This window comes from Polypterus senegalus, chromosome 4, assembly GCF_016835505.1.
Source record: "Polypterus senegalus isolate Bchr_013 chromosome 4, ASM1683550v1, whole genome shotgun sequence".
Lineage (NCBI taxonomy): Eukaryota > Metazoa > Chordata > Cladistia > Polypteriformes > Polypteridae > Polypterus > Polypterus senegalus.
Genome location: NC_053157.1, coordinates 61,352,970 through 61,374,686, shown reverse-complemented (window position 1 = coordinate 61,374,686; position 21,717 = coordinate 61,352,970). Strand labels below are relative to the sequence as shown.

At 37.4% G+C, this 21,717-nt stretch overlaps 1 protein-coding gene across 1 annotated transcript in view; it reads left to right on the top strand.

Annotated features, from left to right (window-relative positions):
• The first annotated feature begins 310 nt into the window (after positions 1–310).
• smc5 (structural maintenance of chromosomes 5) overlaps positions 311–21,717 on the top strand; it is a 128,179-nt gene continuing 106,772 nt past the window's right edge. The window contains exons 1-3 of the mRNA XM_039750738.1: positions 311–591; positions 6,101–6,242; positions 15,880–15,932. Of these exons, the coding sequence (XP_039606672.1) occupies positions 326–591; positions 6,101–6,242; positions 15,880–15,932 (461 nt within the window). The 5' untranslated portion in view covers positions 311–325. The remainder of the gene's footprint in view (positions 592–6,100; positions 6,243–15,879; positions 15,933–21,717) is intronic.

Below are 21,717 nucleotides of genomic sequence, written 5' to 3'. Positions count from 1 at the left end.
TGCGCCTGGCATGAATTTTTACCGATGTATTCTCCTTTTCCACTGCAAATGTGTAACAAGCTTGCTCATTCAAGGCACACGCTGGCTACACCTGCTGCAAAATTGCTGCTCAATGCTGTTGCTCGACTTCCCAAATAATTTTAATTTGAATCCTGAAAATAAAACTCTTACCTCAAGAATTAATTTGCTAATTTTGAATTTATTTATGCTACTTCATAAAGCCTCGATATTAAAAGTGTTTTATGTCAGATGTAATTAAAAAAAAATTAAACCAACCGACCGAGTTTCACAACCTTTCGGTTTATCCGCTGCAGGGAACACGCTGATGACGTCACGTTTCCGCGCGCTCACTTTGCCTTTGAGTCGGAAGTTCTGCCTGCAGCACGTCAACGTGACTTTACACATCCTCGACACCCTTTGCTATATTGTAATAGCTGATATGGCGACATCTGAAAAGAGAAAGCTTTCCTGGGATAAAGACAACAGTGCTCGTGCAGGAACGTCGAAAATAAAAGGTGGGACTACTGCAGATGAAGGACAGCGGCAGTTCGTGGAGGGCTCCATCGTTAGGATCAAGCTTGTGAACTTCTTGTAAGTAGCTGACGTCCCTGACGCAAAACGCAGGAAACGAAACTGGCACCGTGGCGCTATTTATTTATTTTTGTACAGCGGGAAGCTGTGCAGGTCAAAAATGAAAACGCTTGATGATCGTAACGTAGTTGTCTTGTCACTTTTACGTTTCAAGTAGGCCCGTATAGTTTGCAGGTCCCTCATTTCGCTCAGTTGAGCTCCAGTCTGTACTCCACCATGGAGTGTGTTCGTGTAATTACATTCTTTGTGACTCTTTAACGGTTCTAAGTGAGATTTTTATCATTTAGAAGTGAATGTTTTAGATTTTAACAATTGCAAAGTATAATTTCGCTCAAAATATTTCATTGATCTGTTCAGACAGGCTCTTATTTCAGTGGCTTTCTTTGGCCAGTAGTTTGCAGCGTGTACAACTCCCAGAACACAGCGCTTGACATTTGGCAGATATGTGATAAAGTCGCCAACAAAAAGTAAACGTTGGATTATACAAAGCAATGCTTGAACAACTTCGTAATAAAGAGTGTGTTTTAAAAGTATTGCTGCGATGTCCTTTACAAGATCCCACGATGTGGTTACATTAAAAAAAAACAAAAAAAAAACTTGCAAACCTGCCTTAATTTGTGATTTGCCTCAGTATTAAAATTTGTACATCTGTAATTTTACAAACACGCCCTAGCCAAAACAAAGATAAAAATGAAAAATCTTCAATGAGCACACACCTTGTTAAATTACATACATACAGTACATTCTGAATATTTAAGATGAAGAGCATCACAGCAGGTATTGGTACTGCCTCAAGAATCCTGGCATCCTGAGCTCAGAGCACATACCTGGTCATTGTTGGTGTAGAGTTTGCACAAGTCACATAGTCTAGTCTGGTCTTTTTCAGGGTACTATTACTTTCCTTCCACGTCTCGAAAGATATGCTGGGTAGGTGTGCCTGGATGTGTGCTGAGAGAGAAACTTCCACATCTGTGTGCTGTCTTGAACCCAGTGTTAGTGGGATAGGCTCTTGTTCCTTGCAGCCCTGAATTGGATTAAGTATGCTTGAGAATGTGATTATTTATTAACATGACTAAAGTGAGTTGCATTATCTTAGTTGCATTTGGTACAAGATATGAATCAGTCTTGAAAGAGATGTTTGGATAAGAAAAGAAAATACCAACTTTATATGGACCAGTGACTGGACCTGTACTAAGATGATTTAATGGGTTGGCTTGCCGCTGAGCTACATTCCTTATTCTGTGATAAAAACTGAAGCATACCTTTATAAACAGTTTCATTTTAAGGCATTCTTGCATATCACATTTCACTGTGTGCTCTGCTGGTATGCCCCCGCTTGGTACTAATCCCCACAGGAAGACTTTTTATGGAGTATTATGGTATTTGCACTTCTTTTGCCTGAAGTTTGGGAAAATGTTGCAAATGGTTTTGCTGCACTTTAATTTAAACATTATTTTGCAAATATATAAAAAAAATGTGTTTCACAGTATTGCTGTTCCTGAAATGTAAATTACTATTTAAGTTCAAGATTTTAACTTTTAAAGTGTATTATTATTTGAAAGTTTTCAAACTGAATTTAAAGGAATATTTCAAGCAAACACATTTTTTATATTTGGTGTTTACCTCAAGTTTGTAGTTATGGCTGATTGAAAGTTTTGAACTTAAGTTTTGATAGAGAATGGAGATAACTGATTCCTGATACAGTATTTTTATATATCTTATATATAGACAATGCATGGAAGTATGTGTGTCTGTGTCTGTCCGTCTGGCTCGGAAGTGCAAGGTTACAGCATGAAGCTCAAAGAGCCGGCAAGGCGGCCCCCCAGTTAACGTGCCGGAAGAAGAAAGAAGTATGAGGCTACAGCATAAAGCCGAAAGAAAGCTACTCAGTCGCCAAAGTGAAACTGCTGAGGAAAGACAAAATGAGAGAGAAGCTCGCTTAGCTGCTGATAGACAAGGAGGGCGAGCACGTCCGCAAAACAAAACCACCGACTCTACATTTCAGTTTTTTTCTGACGATTTCAATAGTTTCTAGGAGCCTGGGCTTTTTACAACACAGGCTTACACAGCTAGTATAAAATAATTAACATGCAAAAAACCTCAAGTTACTCATGTCACACAACTTTCGTGTTGCGAGTCCAGTTGTATTGCTCACAGCTTTCTAAACACAAATGCTTTATGACTAAAATATCATAAAGTAACAATTTCCAGAAGACTCTCATGTCCATGACAATGAAGCACATTCAAACAAGAGTGAGGTTTTGAAGACCTGCCTCTCCCCCTCATTTCCCTCTTTCATTGGTTGTTACATTTATATTTATAGTTTTAAGCCACAACTTCAGGGATTTTAAATGACAACTTGTGAAACTTCACAATGTGTTGACATTTCTGTTTGTTAAATCACCTTCGATATGCACAAATACAAGACATACTTTCCTCCAAATTTCTTTCACTTTCCTTTCTTTAACTTTTAATCTCTTATTGTACACCTTTCTCTGACCATGCATGCAATGTTGATATCATGTCAAAGGCTATGGTAGCCAATGAATGACCTATTACTACACAGGATTCCTGGCCAGCGAATAAAGGGATGCACATGCATTTAATTCAAAGGCTTGTTTGTATTTGAATGCTCTCCACTCTCATCGCCGAGAGGATTTTCTGGGAATGGTTTATTGAACAATATTTTAGCCATAATACGTGTGTTTAGATTTTGTCAGGTCCAGTTGTATGCACACATTTGAATTATGTGACACAAGTTCAGGTTTTTTCCATGAATATTATGATATCTTTGTTGTTGTTCAATTTGGGACCTAGTTGATGCCGTTTGTATCAGGAGTTTGTTATCTCTGTTCTCCATAAAAATATGAAATTACAAAATGTTTTTTCAGCCATCAATACAAAAAATGCACAGTATCAGAAAAAAAAAATCAATTTATGGACTGAGTATACCTTTAACAACAGCAATGCCATTAATTTCTGCTGCATGTCCAGAAATGTATTGGTCATGGTTTCTGCTCTGAAAATTATTAAGCAACAGGCATGGGTCATTCTTTATAAGACACCTTAAAAGTGCACCGTTATTTCATCCGTAAATTTACTAATTTTATGTGTTAGTACTTTGTTTTTCTTTCTGATATTTAGTAATTGGTCCAGTTTATTTTCCAGATCTAGCACTACTGCTGTGCCTCATTTTCCTACATTTATTTATTATTTAATATAATTTCATTTTATTATCAATATATAGACCATTATGAGGTTTTATATTTTAGTTTCTTAAAAATACTTCTCAGTCTTTGAGAGAGTTGGAGTGATGTGGTTTTGCAGTTGGGTCATTCCATGTCAAATCAATCGATTTTCCAGAAATCCCACACACTTTGGCCTCAGAAAATTCAGAAAAAAAAAGTGTACCTTGAGACACCCAGTAAAATTATTTTGATGTAAGATAAGTACTTTAAAAGACAACAACCAATTTTGTGAGGAGAGGAGGTGTCAAATATTTTTTCATCAGTTTCATTAAACCATATTTCAAGAACTAAACCACCTGGCATGCTCAATGTTTGCATGCTGGTACCTCTATAGGTATAGTATGAAACAGAATCAACATGTTTGGTCCAGATTAAACCACTTGGTAAGAGCAGACTTTAAAAATGGGGAAAAAAAATATTTTGCGTCTTTGGCTTTGTCATGTTCAGGCTTTCAGAAAGCATACTTCTAACTGATACAGCCTGCTGAATTTTTTTCCATGTTTAGATACCTACACAGGGCTTTTCAAAAGGTTGCAAACAAACAAGGAACTGCTTCAGGGTTTGACCAGCAGACCTCTCAAAAGTGAAAACATCATTTCGGTCTAATTTCAGACCAGCTTAATGCACTGTGGGAATGTCCAGACATTTTTAAAATAATTTTTCCTGTATCCTACATGGTCCCTTCTTTCTCAAAAAGCAAGTCTTACGTTTCTTATATGAATCTTTCATTTTTATTTTCCATTCTAAACAAGGGTTACATTCACCATTTATCAGTAATGATAATCAAGTCTTTCATCTCTAACTTGGAAATAGGATTAATGGGAAAAAAATACCAAAGGCACATTAAGCACAACATATGAACAGCTGCTTGATTTATCATTAAATACAACACTAGTTATAATGAAATATTAACATCTTGGTATTGCAGCAGAAGGAATGTGTCCCATTTCGTTTCTGTTTCAGTCAAAGTGTAGAGCATCTTTGTTATTGAGTTCAAGATGGTACTGCCTCCCACTTACTGTTGCAGGTGCACTAAGCAGTGCAGTGACACACTGTAATGCCACCCAACAAATATTGTCTGTATGTGGACAATGGAAAAACTTTGCAGGATAGTTTGGATGCATGAAACGTATCAGGATGTCTGATTCTGATTCACTGTTGTCTCTAATCACACCAGTCCAACATTGTTCTTCATATATGCTCCTGACATAGTCTCCAATAGGACACTGGTCTAAATGTGAGGGATGCATCTGACCCATAAGGAGTGTGATCGTGATAGGGCAGGATCTCAGGTGCTGCTTCAGTAGTGAATATTCGTATAGCCAACTGACTGTCTTCACTAGACACCTGGCTGACATCGTCTTTAGGGATGTAACAGTGGTATTCTCGATGACCAGGTACTCTTTTGGCCATGGAGAATCTCATTCTTTGTTCAGCAACATGAGATAGAACATCATTATTTGATACCAAAAAGTTCAACATTTTTGTTAACTTACTGATTGAAGATTCAGCTATTAACCTTATTGATACATGGCACATGTTTAGGATAGAAATTAAACATGAAAGATTTGTGGATTGTGTTTTGAGAAAGAAGGGATGATGTAGAATAAATGAAAAATATTTTTAAAACTATCTGCACATTCCCACATGCTGTTAGGGTGCTCTGAAAGTGAAATCCAAAATAATTTTTTGGATTTGAGAGGTCTGTCGTTCAAACCCTAATACAGTTACTTTTCTGTTTATTGCTTTTAAAGAAAACTTGTATAGTTATCTGAATAAGGAAAAACAATCAGAAGTCTGTGTTGACTTCAAATATATGTTTCTGAGTCCTAAAAACTAATGTTTTAATTTTGTCACATACTATTCCAATTAATGTACCAGCATGCAAAGTCTGAACATACTCAGTGGTTTAGTTATTTAGCTATGGATTTGAGAAATTTGATGAAAAAATGAGGCTGGATACAATCAACAGCCCCCTATCCTTGGTAAACTGACTGTATCTTGGAAAGTATTGATCTTGCATCAAAAAAAAAATTACAGGGTGTCTCCTGACTAACATGGGTACACCTGGTAATTTTTCCAGAATGAAGTCCAAATTGTGTGGGCCATTTGTTGATTTTCCATGGAATGATCCAGTTCTAAGTTGTCTTAAACACAAAACCAACTGCTTGTTTAATGATTATTCAATGCTCTTACACCATATATATTTTAGTACATGCATTTTGTTTTACTCATGTACATATTAAATGTTTTCCTTGTAGAACCTATGACTTCTGTGAGATATACCCTGGATCAAATTTAAACATGATTATTGGAGCAAATGGGACAGGCAAATCCAGTATAGTTTGTGCCATCTGTCTAGGTCTTGCTGGGAAGACTTCCTTCATAGGTCGAGGAGATAAGGTGAGTCAACTGTGTTTGTGTGACAGGGTTTTGAGTTAAGGCATTATTATATGACATTGAGAAAATATATTCATACTTCTATATACATAAACACTGTTTATTCGCTTTTTTCTAAATTTAAGTAGGTTTAATTTTGGGGAAAGATACAATAGGCATAATCTTTGTTATGAGGGGAAAAAATGTAAATTATTACACAAAGGGCCAGGTGTAACAGGTGTGATATGTTGTTGTATTGATGTGTGAAGAAAGCAGAAACGGTAGTTGTGGCGGCAAATGGAATAATAAAACTTTATTTTCTTAAGCAAGTTTTAGTTTGCAATAGTCACCGGACCTAAAATGAGAACTTTTTCAATGCTGTAGATTTTGCGCTGATTATTATAAACAAAGCTGAAAAAAGGGAGAAGTGAAAATCCAGTATAGATGCATGAGACTTAAAGGTGAATGTTCAAAAATTCAAAATAATTGTGGGAGGTGAAGAGGTAGGTTCATGGTCATTTAGCATGTAAGACAGTTGTATACACTACCGCTCAAAATTTGTGAAGAGGAGACAGTGTTCTGCAGGAAGAAAGACATTCCTTAAAGGACAGATTAGAGCCTTGAAATACCAGCTGTGGACTGCTGACTTGACAAAGTCTCTTTTTCACAGTAGAAACTGAAACTTGCTTTTTTCAACCACTGTTAAGCTGTGCTTGAAGCAGTTGTGCTGTGAGGTGCCAATCTTGAAAGAAGGTGATCCTCAGAAACTTGTCTTCTGATCTATTCCTATCAGAGTTTATTTCTGTTTCCAACTGCCTTTGGATTGTGTAGGACATCATACTCACTGACACTTCAGTTTTTATTTTGCAATTTTTACTTCTAAGGGTACTAATGCTCTGTCTCATTTCATTTGTAAATTGCCATATTCATGCCATTATCACCGGAATACTTGTATGTTGTCCAAGTAGTACTTCAGAGGGTGTAGTAACACAGTTTTTTCTAACTCTGCTTTAAGACAGACAGAGGGTTTTTAGGTAATCAGCACAAGTTGGGATACCTGTGCAAATTGTTTGCTTCAACTTGCAAGGTTTAATTTACTTTGCTGCAGAACATCTGCAGGTTGTAACCTATTAGCTGTTACCTGAAGAAGGTCATTTTGTAATAATCTGAAATTTCCTTTTTTCAGTTTTTGCTAACCTAAACTTTAAATTTAAACTTTTGGCAGTTTACTGCTTGCCTTTTACCAACTCATTCATCGCATTTCAATTGATTAAATTTAAAGAAAAACTGAGGTGTTCTAAAACTTTTGATTGGTGGTGTATATTGTTGGAAGTTTGTTCAAAAAGATATTTGTGTGAGTGGGTATTTTTCAGGCTGTTAGCACAGCTATAATTTTTTTGAAAGTGTATGAAAGTTTAAGTGATGCCAGTGAAATGCAAATTTAAATATTCAGAAAAATATAGTTTTGCATAAACTTGAAAAGTTCTGCCACACTGTTAAATTGTTGAATATGGATAAAGCTAGTGGCATCAGGCAAGCAGAGATACTGCTTTTAAATTTATAATGAACAGAGTTCAGGTCTTCTATAAAATGTTGTTTTCCATACAATTTATGTAAAGTCAAATTACTAACAATTATGTTAACTGGCCATAGGGTTCTTCCATCCCTTCATTATCCAACCCACTATATCCTAACACAGGGTCTTGAGGGTCTGCTGGAGCCAATTCCAGCCAGCACAAGGCAGGAACAAACCCCGGGCAGGGCACCAGCCCACTGCAGGCCATGGGGTTCAGTTAATTTTAATTAAAATATTAGGTTTTTAGAAAAATTAATTTTTGCAACTACAAGTGTTCACATATGTATCAGATGATTTGTTGTTAAAGTGCATGCTATCACTAAAACAGTACCGCAAAAAAAGGGGTAACTTTATGAGAATATAGTTAAAATATGATATTATGTTTAAAGTATTCTGCAAATTAATATAGTGTATTGATGTATTTTACTATCACTGATATTATATTAGGTGCTGAACAATGTTGGTGTTAACCTGAGTTAGTTATTAAAATTCATTTGATTAAAAAATTGCCTCAGTCTTTCAAATTGCCAATAATCTTTGTGTCATTGACTTTTTTTGCTTATTCTCAAATGAGAGAAATGTTTTGCCAGCTTTACAAAAAGTACTGGTAATACAAAAGTGACTCAAGTTATTGGGTAAAAATGAACTTACTCAGCTTTATTCAGGGTGAAATTAAAATGATCCCAGACTGAAAAGGGTTTGAAGGGTTTTTGTACTGTACAGTTTTTTTATTTTTTGTTAAAACCAATTTAATTTAAAGGTAACTTTTAGTGTAAAAAAAATAGAAGTGTGCAATATATATCATCTAGATGTTGTTTTAACGATGTGTGAGCTGAAATTATTGAGTATGTTACTCACTTTGCAAAATACAAAAACTCTTTGTCTGTGTTATGTTACGTCATCAATGTGAGCTTCTCCTAGTGGTGATTGTGTTAACTGTGAAAGGAGGAAATGTACTGGCAGAGTTTGGGCACTCAAATGTTTTCTGTTCTAAAATTTCAGCCTGTAATAATAACCATTAACAGTAAAGAATTTTAGTGTGGTTTCATTACCCATTCGTGGCCGTGCACACAAAGTGGCACATCGTGAGTCACAACGCAGATGTTTCGGAAGTTAACTGGATTCGAAGCCACAGCATAGCAGTACAATAAATTGGGTAAACACTGGTTACAATGGGCTCCCCGTGTCTGCGTGGGTTTCCTTCCACAGTCCAAAGACATGCTGGTTAGGTGGATTGGTGATTCTAAATTGGCCCTAGTGGGTGTGTTTGTGTGTGTGTGTGTGTCCTGCGGTGGGCTGGCACCCTACCCAGGATTGGTTCCTGCCTTGTGCCCTGTGTTGGCTGGGCTTGGCTCCAGCAGACCCCCGTGACCCTGTGTTCGGATTCAGCGGGTTAGAAAATGGATGGATGGATGGATGGATGGTTACAATGGGATAACTTAAAGTCCATGCGATTGCATTTGCTTTCTTTCCTCCCTCATACTGCTTGATTCCTTTTTAGTTTTTGTGTCAAGATAAATTTCTTTTTTTTTTGCTGTAATTGTAAAACAGATATAACTGAACGTAGTCAAAACTGCTGCAGGTGATAAAATGAGATTGAGACTAATCAGTCATGGCATATAGACAGGTGTTTTGAAAATTGTCATTCCTCTTTAAAATGCAATTTAAGTGAAATTGATAAAGTACAGAGCCCTATAGATGTCAGGGGAAAAAAATCTGTTTGAACGAATTATTAATCTGTTTGGATGGATCATTAATCCATAATTCCTTTGAACTGATTATTTTTATTTCCGTAAAAAAGCATATGCCTATCGGGCACTTTTTACTTTGCAAGCTATCTTGGTTGGGGTTCCTTGATTTCAAAGCACATGTATTTTTCTTTTTTACCAATATCACACAGCCATAGTAAAAGGTAACAAATTTTGTTCAGAATAAATAGTTTTAGTGTTACAGGGTTGTAATAAAAATTATATTTTTAATAAGATAAGCATGTTATATGTTGCAGTCCATTTATTTTGAATTGTGTCATACCAGAGATGACTGCTTCCAGTAAAATGTTCTGAAAATCAATGTGGATGCCTTCTGGAAAATCTATGTTGTTTTTGAGAAGTATTACTGACAGATTTCCAGTTTTCTGGATTTAAACAGTTAATCACCCAACGTTATCCATGCTCACTGATGCCAATCGATCCATAAATACACAGGGAGAATGTGCAAACTCCTTACAGACCCTGGCACTGTGAAGAATGTATATTAGCTCTGCGTTAAGACTCTGCTTGTGTTAAAATATTTGCACTAAAGATTTAACCTGATTAAAACAAAATGTATTCCTATAACGTCTTTTCATATTTTGTCATTCTCCACCTCTCTCTCTCCAGCTAGCTGTTACTAAACTACTGAAATGCTCATCTTTATAAAATAACATAATAATTATTGAGAAATAATGCAATGATTTTTTGAGCAATGGGAATAAGCTACTATGTAGTTCATTATGTGTGCCGCATTAGGGCTGTGCCCAGGAAAAATTTGCCCATGATTGCTGCATTATTCAGACACCTGAATAGGAGATGTACCTTACCTCAAGAAGATTGTACCAAGAATCTGTGATAAATTTTAACTAATTTTACTTTTGTTGTCAAGCATGCTTCAGAAAATGGGGAACCATCTTTCCTTAAGTTGAAAACTTTGCTACTACAAATTGGACATATTTGATAAGTAATAAGGCTTTTGTTTTCACTTTGGACTCTGGCAATTCACCTACAAAAAAATGCAAAAGAAGGCAAGGTGTTTTTTTTAATCTATAAAAATTGCCTCTCTCTTGATTATAGTTTCATGTGTCAAAGTATTACAGTGTTTCCCAAAAATCTATACACTCAAAAAATTCAATTCTCTGGTCAGGATCATCTTCATTGAATGCATGGATGTTGGAATACAGTAATTCCTCCTGGAACGCAACCCCCGCGATAGGTGAAAAACCGCTAAGTAGAATCCATATGTTTGTATGGTTATTTTTATATATTTTAAGCCCTTATAAACTCTCCCACACTGTTTATAAATATTCCCCGCAGAGTTATACAGCATAAACCCTTTGTATTCTCTTAGATATTAGGTAAGATTCATTGAAATTATGTATATAAACACACTGTTTATATACAGTAAAACCTAAATATTATTTTAAAGATATTGAGTGTCTCCGATATCACATATGTTACAGCCATTACGATAGACAGGCCACCAGCAATAAATACATACAATGCAAGAAAAATAGTATACAGTAAAATGTGTGTACAGTGATACTAAACGTATGTACATGTACTAAGTACTGTAAGTAGAAAATTAATTATGGTTACTCACCAACAATGACTTGTCCAATAACAATGAGTTTAATTTTACTGCACAACAAAGGAGAGCGTTACAGCTCTTCCAAAGGAGCCACTGCCGTTTTTCTTCTTCTGGCAGTCTTCAATCCAAATCCCTAAAGCAGATTCCATCCAGACTACTGCCTTATTACATCCACTTACAACTCGTTTTGCACCCTGGTTAAAAGGATACGGCGGCCGTAGATCTTATATTCCTTTCCTACTTTTTAAATAAAAGAATCGTAGCCTTCAACAAATCCAAAGCGTTTACCATTTCGCAATCGTTAACATCTTCCGTTTTGCTTGGGCACGGCCCCTGAAGCAGTAGCAGATAGTTTTGGAGCCATAATGAAGGGCTTGACTATGCACAAAGATAAACACAAAAGAGCACAACTCTTTACACAGCGAAACACGTTGATGCTGAATGAGCGAGATGACACTTCCTGGTTAACACTGCATTCAGCACGCAGGAACTTAACTGCGTGCTGTGATTGGTTAGCTTCTCAGTCAGGAGAACTTAACTGCGTGCTCTGATTGGTTAGCTTCTCAGTCATCCGGTAATAGCGTTCCTTGTATGAAATCAACTGGGCAAACCAACTGAGGAAGCATGTACAGGAAGTAAAAAGACACATTGTCCGCAGAACCCGCGAAGCAGTGAAAAATCTGCGTTATATATTTAGTTATGCTTTCATATAAAATCCGCGATAGAGTGAAGCCGCGAAAGTCAAAAGCGCGATATAGCGAGGGATTACTGTATAACTTTTCTAACCCTAACCCTAAATGGATGCTTGATTTTAAAATATCTATCTCATGAGCCACTTGCCAAACAGATTTTCTAGCATATCAGAGGAAAGTGTGTATACATTTTTTGGGACACCCTGTATATACTATGATTGTAAGGATTTTGTAGTCTGTGCTTATCCATTGCATTGTCAGCCTGTGCATGTTTTTGCTTTCTGAACACTTTAAGGAGCCATGGGTAATACATTTCCTGAGGCAAATGGTAACTCACATTATTCCTTCTATTGGCTGAAATAATCTGGATGTTTAGTCCTTTTTTCTTCTTTTTTTTTTTTTAAACACATTTTTTGATACTGTAGTGTTTTGACAAAGGAGAACTCCATAAGTAGACTCACGCATTTAAATTAGGTTTCTTCCTTAACAAGGTTATTTACCTTATTCAGGTTTTGTTTCTGCATGTATGAGCATTAAATGAGGACCCTTTACAAACTCAGTTTCTTATATATGTATACCATATTTGTAAAACATAGTCTCTCCATGTTGACAATTTGCAGATACACCTATTGGTGATTTATGTTGTTGAATCTAATCTTTAATATTTGCTTGTATTAATATTCATGCAATTCAAGACATGTTCAGGAAACCAGTTTATAGTACCTTTACTATCTGAATGCTGCCTTCATTATTGCAAAGATTATAGGGACAGTAGAATATAAGGGGAATAAAAATTCTCCTTTCATTTTTTTCATTTTATTTCATCAAATTGCCCCATGTTCCTTGACTTTGCAAAAGGTGAGGGTCTGCGGACCACTGGATCCTGGTTCCTGCACCCTAAGCCGCATCATTGGACTTCTCACTCCAGTACTGGTGGTGTGGTGATGGTGATTGATCACATCCTCATGGGCAGACTCTGGTGGCTACAGAAGATAGTTAAGTGTAGGGAAGGCTGATGGAATCTGTGGCATCTGGGATGAACTTCTCCAAGGTTGATGGTATGGCTGTCCTCCTTACATTGCAAGCAATCTTTGCCTCCATTTGGGAGATGGGAGTCATTCCAACTGACTGGCAAACAGGACTTGTTGTCTCTGTCTGGAAAGGGAAGGGCAATTGCCTAGATTGCGGAAACTACAGGGGGATAAAACTGCTTTTGGACCCAGGTAAGGTCCTTACTAGGATCATCCTCAATAGGATCCATGATCACTTTTTTCACCTACCAGTGAATGGAACAGTCTGGTTTTATGCCTAAGAAGTCTACCATTGACTGAATCCTGGCACTGAGGGTTCTCATGGCACGCAAGCACAAATATCTGCAGAGGTTCTTTGCAGTCTTTGTCGATTTGGATGCTCTGATTGGGGCTTTCGAGAGACTGAGTGAGACATTTGAGTGTCTGGGCTTGCGAGTGTCCTGGATAAAAACTAAGATCCAGACCTTTAATGACCTCTTGGGCACAGCCATTGGTAGTGTGTTTGTCTGCAGAGAGAATGTCAACTTTTGTTGAGAGGTTTACTTGCCTAGACAGCGACATTCTTGTCTCTGGTGACTCTTCCTATGAAGTCAGTAGATGGATTGGGATAGCATGAGGGGTCATGAGGTCACTGGGAAGGGATGTGTGGTACTACTGATTTCTTTGCGAAAGGATGACGATCCAAGTCTTTAGAGTCCTGGTGCCTCCTGTTTGGCTGTATGGTTTTGAGACATGGAAGCTGTCCAGTGACCTAAGACAAAGACTGGACTCCTTCTGTGCTATGTTTCTTCAGAGAATCCTTGGGTACTGCTGGGTTGACTTTGTGTTGAAGAAGTGGTTGCTTATGGAGTCCCAAATGAGGACATTACCTGCTTTGTGAGGGAGGGTCATTTACGGCACTACTTTAGTTTGCCTATTCTTACCGTTGCCAACCTTTGGGGATAAACAGTTCGTTTTTGTAATGCACATGCACACTGGATTATAGTTCTGCCTTACTGTCAGTAGCACCTTTACATTTCACCCAGGTGTGACTGTTGCTGTAGCCTTTCCATTGGGAGCATTTTCTTTACCATATCCCTGATTGTTCTACCTGAGAAGGGAACCTGGTTCCCAGCACATAGTGTGAACATATGACATATGTGCAGGCAGGAAATCGGGCTTTTATAAATGTAAGATTTAAATTATTATTCAAATGTATTGTGCCCTGAACTAATGAAAAATAAAGAGTGGCACTGCTCCCCACACAACCTAATATTGCTGAATGTTTAGTCTTTCTAGGCATCCAGACAATAACCAACAGCATTCATGGACTGATACCCTTTATCTTCCTTACTTTTCTATTTAGCACTTTTACTGATCTTATAAAGCTCTTTGCCATTATCTGATGTTCTTAAAGCTAAAATCATGTTTCCAAAATATTCTGCCTTAGCTCATGCTTCTGACATCATAAATTGGAGCAAGCACTGTAGGATAACTTGTATAATTTAGAGGCAGCTTATGAAAACATGTGCATTATGGCAACAGTTCTGCACTATACATTTGATTTAGACCTCTTCTTATCCCCTACTAAGAAAAACATGCATAGTCAAGCAGTATCACAGAATTACAACACCATAGTGCTTATTTTACATTTTCTACTTAAACGTAGTTACCACAATATTCCTCTTTAACACACAAGGTACATTGACATAACTATCTGTTTTAGCATAGTAAGCTGTTGTAGCATAGAAAAGGAATAAATTATATTTATAAATCACACCTTTTAAACATTACAATATATTTTTTTTCTAGTGCTATTACTATAACACCGCCCTGCTTTTGTAATCTTGTTAGAATGCTGCATGTTAACAATATTGTCTGTATTAGGAAAGGTATGTAGCACACTCACAGAGTGTTGTACCTGTATTCTTGCAGTTTTCTTTTAAAATGTAAAAGTCACAATAATAAAGTACCATTTTGCATTTTGTGATGAAAAATAGCTAGTATCTTTAGTACTAAGTGAGCACAAAGACAACATGTTTCAAATATAGATGAATTTTAAACTTTAATGTTTAGAATTTGAAGCTGTGATGGACTGGTACCCTGTACAGGGCCTGCTCCTGTCTTGTGCATGATGTTGTTGATGTGGGCTCTGGTTCCTGATAACCATAATTTAGGTAAAGCAAGTTTAAGAAAGCTTTGCAGAATTCAAGCCTAAGACAGTAGATGTATTCATCATTAAAACATATCCCTAATTTAGTAATGGGCTTAATGTATGCAAGGTTTTTTTTTTTTTTTAACTCTCAGTTAATATAGTTCTAATTTATTTTTGACGTGTTGATTTGTTAACTAAGCAAGGTGAGGAAAGCATAGTGCCATTTGTTAATGTGCTGCATAGCATACATACAGACACTTGTAGCTTTTAAACTTGCACATGCTGCAAAAACTATGGCATATTTGCACAAGTACTGTCAAAAGTTTAGCACATTACCCATTTTCTACCCTACTTTTTTTTCTTAGTTTAGACCCTGCTTCATCCTGGAAAAATCCTGCCATCATCCGCAGCATCTTTCTAGATCTTTCCAACGCAATTGCTTCATAGAACAATATAAATAGCAGCATTACATAAAATACTGTAGTTCTTTACAGACCAGTGTGGAATCTGAAGTGCTGCTGAACTGAATTTAGTGGCTTCTTGAACAGGTTTCTTCTTTTAAAATTTCTTAATTGAAAATATAGTACCTGGCTACTCTAAACTTTTTTAAAGAGAGTATTTTAATTAATTTTGTGTCACTGGGATGTCTGATTACATGAATGTATGAGGACATTTTCAAATTTACAAAGTATTGCAAGCTTGCACCTTTTTCTGTCAGCCAATAATGTGCTGCCTGACTGAGCTATGAGAAGGCTTTACAGGTATGGCGAGGTCCACTTCTGCAAGTATTACTAGAGAGTAGTAGTCCTTTGGATATTGAAATAGCTGCATCTGCCCAGAGCTGTTTTGTAATATACAACATATCTTTTCTTTTTTCTCTTTTCAGGTTGGTCTCTATGTAAAGCGAGGTTGCAGTAAAGGAGCAATTGAAATTGAACTGTAAGTTGCTGCATAGGGTTTATGCACTTTTATCTCTTAGGTTGATCAAAATTCAGTTTCAGTTGTAGAAGACCAGGAAATCTGATATATTGAAAATTGAGCATCCATACATATTCATGCAGTTAAAATTGAACATACCTGTAGAATTTTATAATTTACATATTTGTTTTTGAGAAGTGGTACATGGTGTTGTGCAATTTTTAAATAAATAATCCTTGCTGGGAATGTGCTGGCTGCATTTGGGTGTAGGTGGGATTGTGCACAAGCATGCTTCACTCTGGGGTTGATTGGGGAGCTTGGTTGATCGCTCACACACATGTGAAGGCAATTAGATCAGTGAGGTGAGTACTGACATCTCGGAGGTAACGGTGTATTACACCTGCACCCAATCACACAGGAAGATAAAAAGGAGCCTGCACAGGACAGGGTCCGAGAAACAAGAACAGAGAAAGACAAAGAGAGAGAGAATGCAGGTTAAAGTAAAAAAAAAGGATAGAGATGGCAGGATTGAGAGATGCCAGTGTGTGATGGGACAAAGGCAGGTGGTCTGCAGCGAGCCTCAGTAAAAGGAGCCTGGGTTTGATGTCGGATGCTACTACTGAGTGATGTTGGAGTTAGTGGGAGTGGCCAATTAAGCAGTGTCTCCTACAGACGCTGAAGGACTGGTGGTGGGGAGAGAGTGTGTGGCTCAGCGTGGCTCAAAAGGGATCCTACCGCTTTTATTATTTTATTAGATTATTTATTTTATGATGTGATGCACTTTATTATGTTGCATAAAATGTGTCCTCTTTAACTGAAATCAGTGTCTTAGACATTTAAATCAGATGTGTGGATTAACTATGGATTCAAACAGTACATTTGTAAAGAACAACTGGATAAAAGCAAAGCTGCATGTAAGCTGTGCAACTCAGACGTTAATTATTGTTGTAACACAACAAACTTGAGAAACCATTTATCCTGACATCATCCATAAATGTAGTCTCAGTTGACATCCAAATGAGTAGAACCTAAACAATCTACACTGGAGATGGCTGGTAGCTCCAGGCTTCCGTTTAATTCACCTTGTGCCGATAAAATAACAGAATCTGTAGCAGTTTTTATCTGTAAAGATATGAGATCCTACACCAGTGTTGAAAACAAGGGCTTTTGACAAATGATACAGGTTGTTGTACTGCGCTATGCTGTATAAACTAGAAAGCAATTGAGTGAAATTAGTGTATGTAGGCTTTATGAAGCAAAGCATCACCCCATATTTCAGGCCAGTGGAGAGAGTAGCCTTAACTTGCTACAGCCAAACATCCAGTGCAGCAGATTCCTGCTTGACAATCAGACATTAAAAACGACTGGGCTCCTGTGGTGGTTGTATTGCAGACAAGTGGGCTGCATGCCAGTCACACCCGGAGCAACCTCACATCAGTGCTAATACCCAGCATTACCTAGCAGTACACACACATTCTGATCAGCAACTGAAGTTGTTTATGACAGTGACACTGTATTTTTACTGAAGGGAGTTCAGTATGTTGAATACTTTTATATCCTTTCGTCATTTTTTTTTCTTTTTAATTGTCTTTAAAACAATGCACTTTTTTTTTAAAAAAAAAAAAAACATCTTCACGTGCTTTTTACAGTCTTTTTAAATGCTGTCCAAATGAATCAAATTAAAAAAAGTTGGAATGCTGTGTAAAATGTAAACAAAAGCAGAAAATCATGTAAACCCTTTATTTAATTTAAAATAGTACAAAGATAACATATCAAATGTTGAAACAGAAACTTTATGTTTTGTAAAAAATATATGCTCATTATGAATTTGATGCCAGCAACATGTTTCAAAAAAGTTGGGACAGGAGCATGTTTACTACTGTGTTGCATCACCTCTTCTTTTAAGGACATTACTTTTCTAAATTAGGCTTTATTTCAGACAAGTTCATTGCAGAAGAAATTAAACAATTTGACAGTTTGTAATTATAAGAATCATTTTATTTAATGCCATATGTATTATGGATACATTTTCTCTACATATTTTATTAGTTAAAGTATGTTTTTTAAAAGAATTATATATATTTTAGTTTTTTATGGTCACTGAGCAATAAGCCTACGATATTTCATTTTTAATAAAAAAACAACAACCTGTTGTTAACACCTGTGGTCTATAGTTTGATTGTAAAAATACAACAGTTAACAATTTAATATGAATATAAGGCTTGCTCATGTCTGGTTATGCATGCAAGAATTGACTGATCCAGTAACATGATAATGAAGATTAATATATGGAGATCAATACTGGGCCTAAAATAAAATGATAGGAGCATTCCTATCAAAATGATCATATGTTTTTCATTAAACAGCAAAATTTCTCAGTTTCAGCATTCGGTATGTCGTGTTTGTTTATATTTTCAATCAAATATGGGTTTAAATGATTTGCAAATCATGACATTCTGTTTTTCTTTACATTTTACACAGCATCCCAACTTTTTTGTAAATGGGATGCATCATTGTGACTCGTCAATGTATAGTGCTATAAACAAGTATGTTGAATCAAAAAGATTGTTATAAAAGCTTTTTGAGTATGGTAGTTGATTAAGTTTTTTAGTGGTAGGAAGGCTAGCAGCGGTGATAAAGTGGTATTTTTGGTTTTAGTTGAATAAGTAGGATCCATTGAGTATAAGGTATATGGCATCATCTTGTGCATTTAATTTGTAATAGAGGTCTATAGTGAAAACTTGCAAATTGTTATCAGCCAGCACATAATAATAGATAAACAGGACTCTGTGTGTGTGTGTATGTATAATATGTAGATAGATAGATAGATAGATATGGTATAAATAATGTGTGTGTGCGCATACACACAGTACATATGTATTTGCAAGTATTATTTATTTACTGCACTGTTATACTGCAATATTTATTCTTATAACTGTTAAGCAACCTTATGACTTGTGGATTGAAATGATAAAAATGGAGGAGTATACTGATGTAGTCTGGTGCAAGGCCATTTAAAGCTTCAGTTAATCTAGAAAGTATTCACAGTGCATCACTTTTTCCACATTTTGTTATGTTACAGCCTTATTCTGAAATGGATTAAATTCATTTTTTTCCTCAGAATTCTACACACAACACCCCATAATGACAACGTGAAAAAAGTTTACTTGAGGTTTTTGCAAATTTCTTAAAAATAAAAAAAATTGAGAAAGCACATGTACATAAGTATTCACAGCCTTTGCCATGAAGCTCAAAATTGAGCTCAGGTGCATCCTGTTTCCCCTGATCATCCTTGAGATGTTTCTCCAGCTTAATTGGAGTCCACCTGTGGTAAATTCAGTTGACATGATTTGGAAAGGCACACACCTGTCTATATAAGGTCCCACAGTTGACAGTTCATGTCAGAGCACAAACCCAGCATGAAGTCAAAGGAATTGTCTGTAGACCTCCGAGACAGGATTGTCTCGAGGCACAAATCTGGATAAGGTTACAGACAAATTTCTGCTGCTTTGAAGATCCCAATGAGCACAGTGGCCGCCATCATCTGTAAGTGGAAGAAGTTCGAAATCACCAGGACTCTTCCTAGAGCTGGCTGGTCATCTAAACTGAGCAATCGGGGTAGAAGGGCCTTAGTCAGGGAGGTGACCAAAAACCCGGTGGTCACTCTGTCAGAGGTCCTCTGTGGAGAGAGGAGAACCTTCCAGAAGGACAACCATCTCTACAGCAATCCACCAATCAGGCCTGTATGGTAGAGTGGCCAGACGGAAGCCACTCCTTAGTAAAAGGCACATGGCAGCCCATCTGGAGTTTGTCAAAAGGCACCTGAAGGACTCTCAGACCATGAGAAACAAAATTCTCTGGTCTGATGTGACAAAGATTGAACTCTTTGGTGTGAATGCCAGGCGTCACGTTTGGAGGAAACCAGCCACCACTTATCACCATGGCCAATACCATCCCTACAGTGAAGCATGGTGGTGGCATCATCGTGCTGTGGAGATGTTTTTCATTGGCAGGAGCTGGGAGACTACTCAGGATAAAGGGAAAGATGACTGCATCAATGTACAGAGACATCCTGGATGAAAACCTGTTCCAGCGCGCTCTTGACCTCAGACTGGGGCGACGTTCATCTTAAAATGGCTGTGCACCGACGCTTCCCATCCAACCTGATGGAGCTTGAGAGGTGCTGCAAAGAGTAATGGGCGAAACTGGGCAAGGATCGGTGTGCCAAGCTTGTGGCATCATATTCAAAAAGACTTGAGGCTGTAATTGCTGCCAAAGGTGCATTGACAAAGTATTGAGCAAAGGCTGTGAATACTGTACTTATGTACATGTGATTTCTCAGTTTTTTTATTTTTAATAAATTAGAAAAAACCTCAAGTAAACTTTTTTCATGTTGTCATTATGGGGTGTTGTGTGTACAAACCGGATTCCAAAAAAGTTGGGACACTATACAAATCGTGAATAAAAACTGAATGCAATGATGTGGAGGTGCCAACTTCTAATATTTTATTCAGAATAGAACATAAATCACGGAACAAAAGTTTAAACTGAGAAAATGTATGTAAATGTTAAGGGAAAAATATGTTGATTCAGAATTTCATGGTGTCAACAAATCCCAAAAAGTTGGGACAAGGCCATTTTCACCACTGTGTGGCATCTCCTTTTCTTCTTACAACACTCAACAGACGTCTGGGGACCAAGGAGACCAGTTTCTCAAGTTTAGAAATAGGAATGCTCTCCCATTCTTGTCTAATACAGTCCTCTAACTGTTCAATCGTCTTGGGCCTTCTTTGTCGCACCTTCCTCTTTATGATGCGCCAAATGTTCTCTATAGGTGAAAGATCTGGACTGCAGACTGGCCATTTCAGTACCGGATCCTTCTCCACGCAGCCATGATGTTGTGATTGATGCAGAATGTGGTCTGGCATTATCTTGTTGAAAAATGCAGGGTCTTCCCTGAAAGAGATGACGTCTGGATGGGAGCATATGTTGTTCTAGAACCTGAATATATTTTTCTGCATTGATGGTGCCTTTCCAGACATGCAAGCTGCCCATGCCACACACACTCATGCAACCCCATACCATCAGAGATGCAGGCTTTTGAACTGAGCGTTGATAACAACTTGGGTTGTCCTTGTCCTCTTTGGTCCGGATGACATGGCGCCCCAGATTTCCAAAAGAACTTTGAATCGTGACTCGTCTGACCACAGAACAGTCTTCCATTTTGCCACACTCCATTTTAAATGATCCCTGGCCCAGTGACAATGCCTGAGCTTGTGGATCTTGCTTAGAAATGGCTTCTTCTTTGCACTGTAGAGTTTCAGCTGGCAACGGCGGATGGCACGGTGGATTGTGTTCACTGACAATGGTTTCTGGAAGTATTCCTGAGCCCATTCTGTGATTTCCTTTACAGTAGCATTCCTGTTTGTGGTGCAGTGTCGTTTAAGGGTCCGGAGATCACGGGCATCCAGTATGGTTTTACGACCTTGAGCCTTACGCACAGAGATTGTTCCAGATTCTGTGAATCTTTGGATGATGTTATGCACAGTTGATGATGATAGATGCAAAGTCTTTGCAATTTTCTCTGGGTAACACCTTTCTGATATTGCTCCACTATCTTTCTGCGCAACATTGTGGGAATTGGTGATCCTCTACTCATCTTGGCTTCTGAGAGACACTGCCACTCTGAGAAGCTCTTTTTATACCCAATCATGTTGCCAATTGACCTAATTAGTGTTTATTGGTCTTCCAGCTCTTCGTTATGCTCAAATTTACTTTTTCCAGCCTCTTATTGCTACTTGTCCCA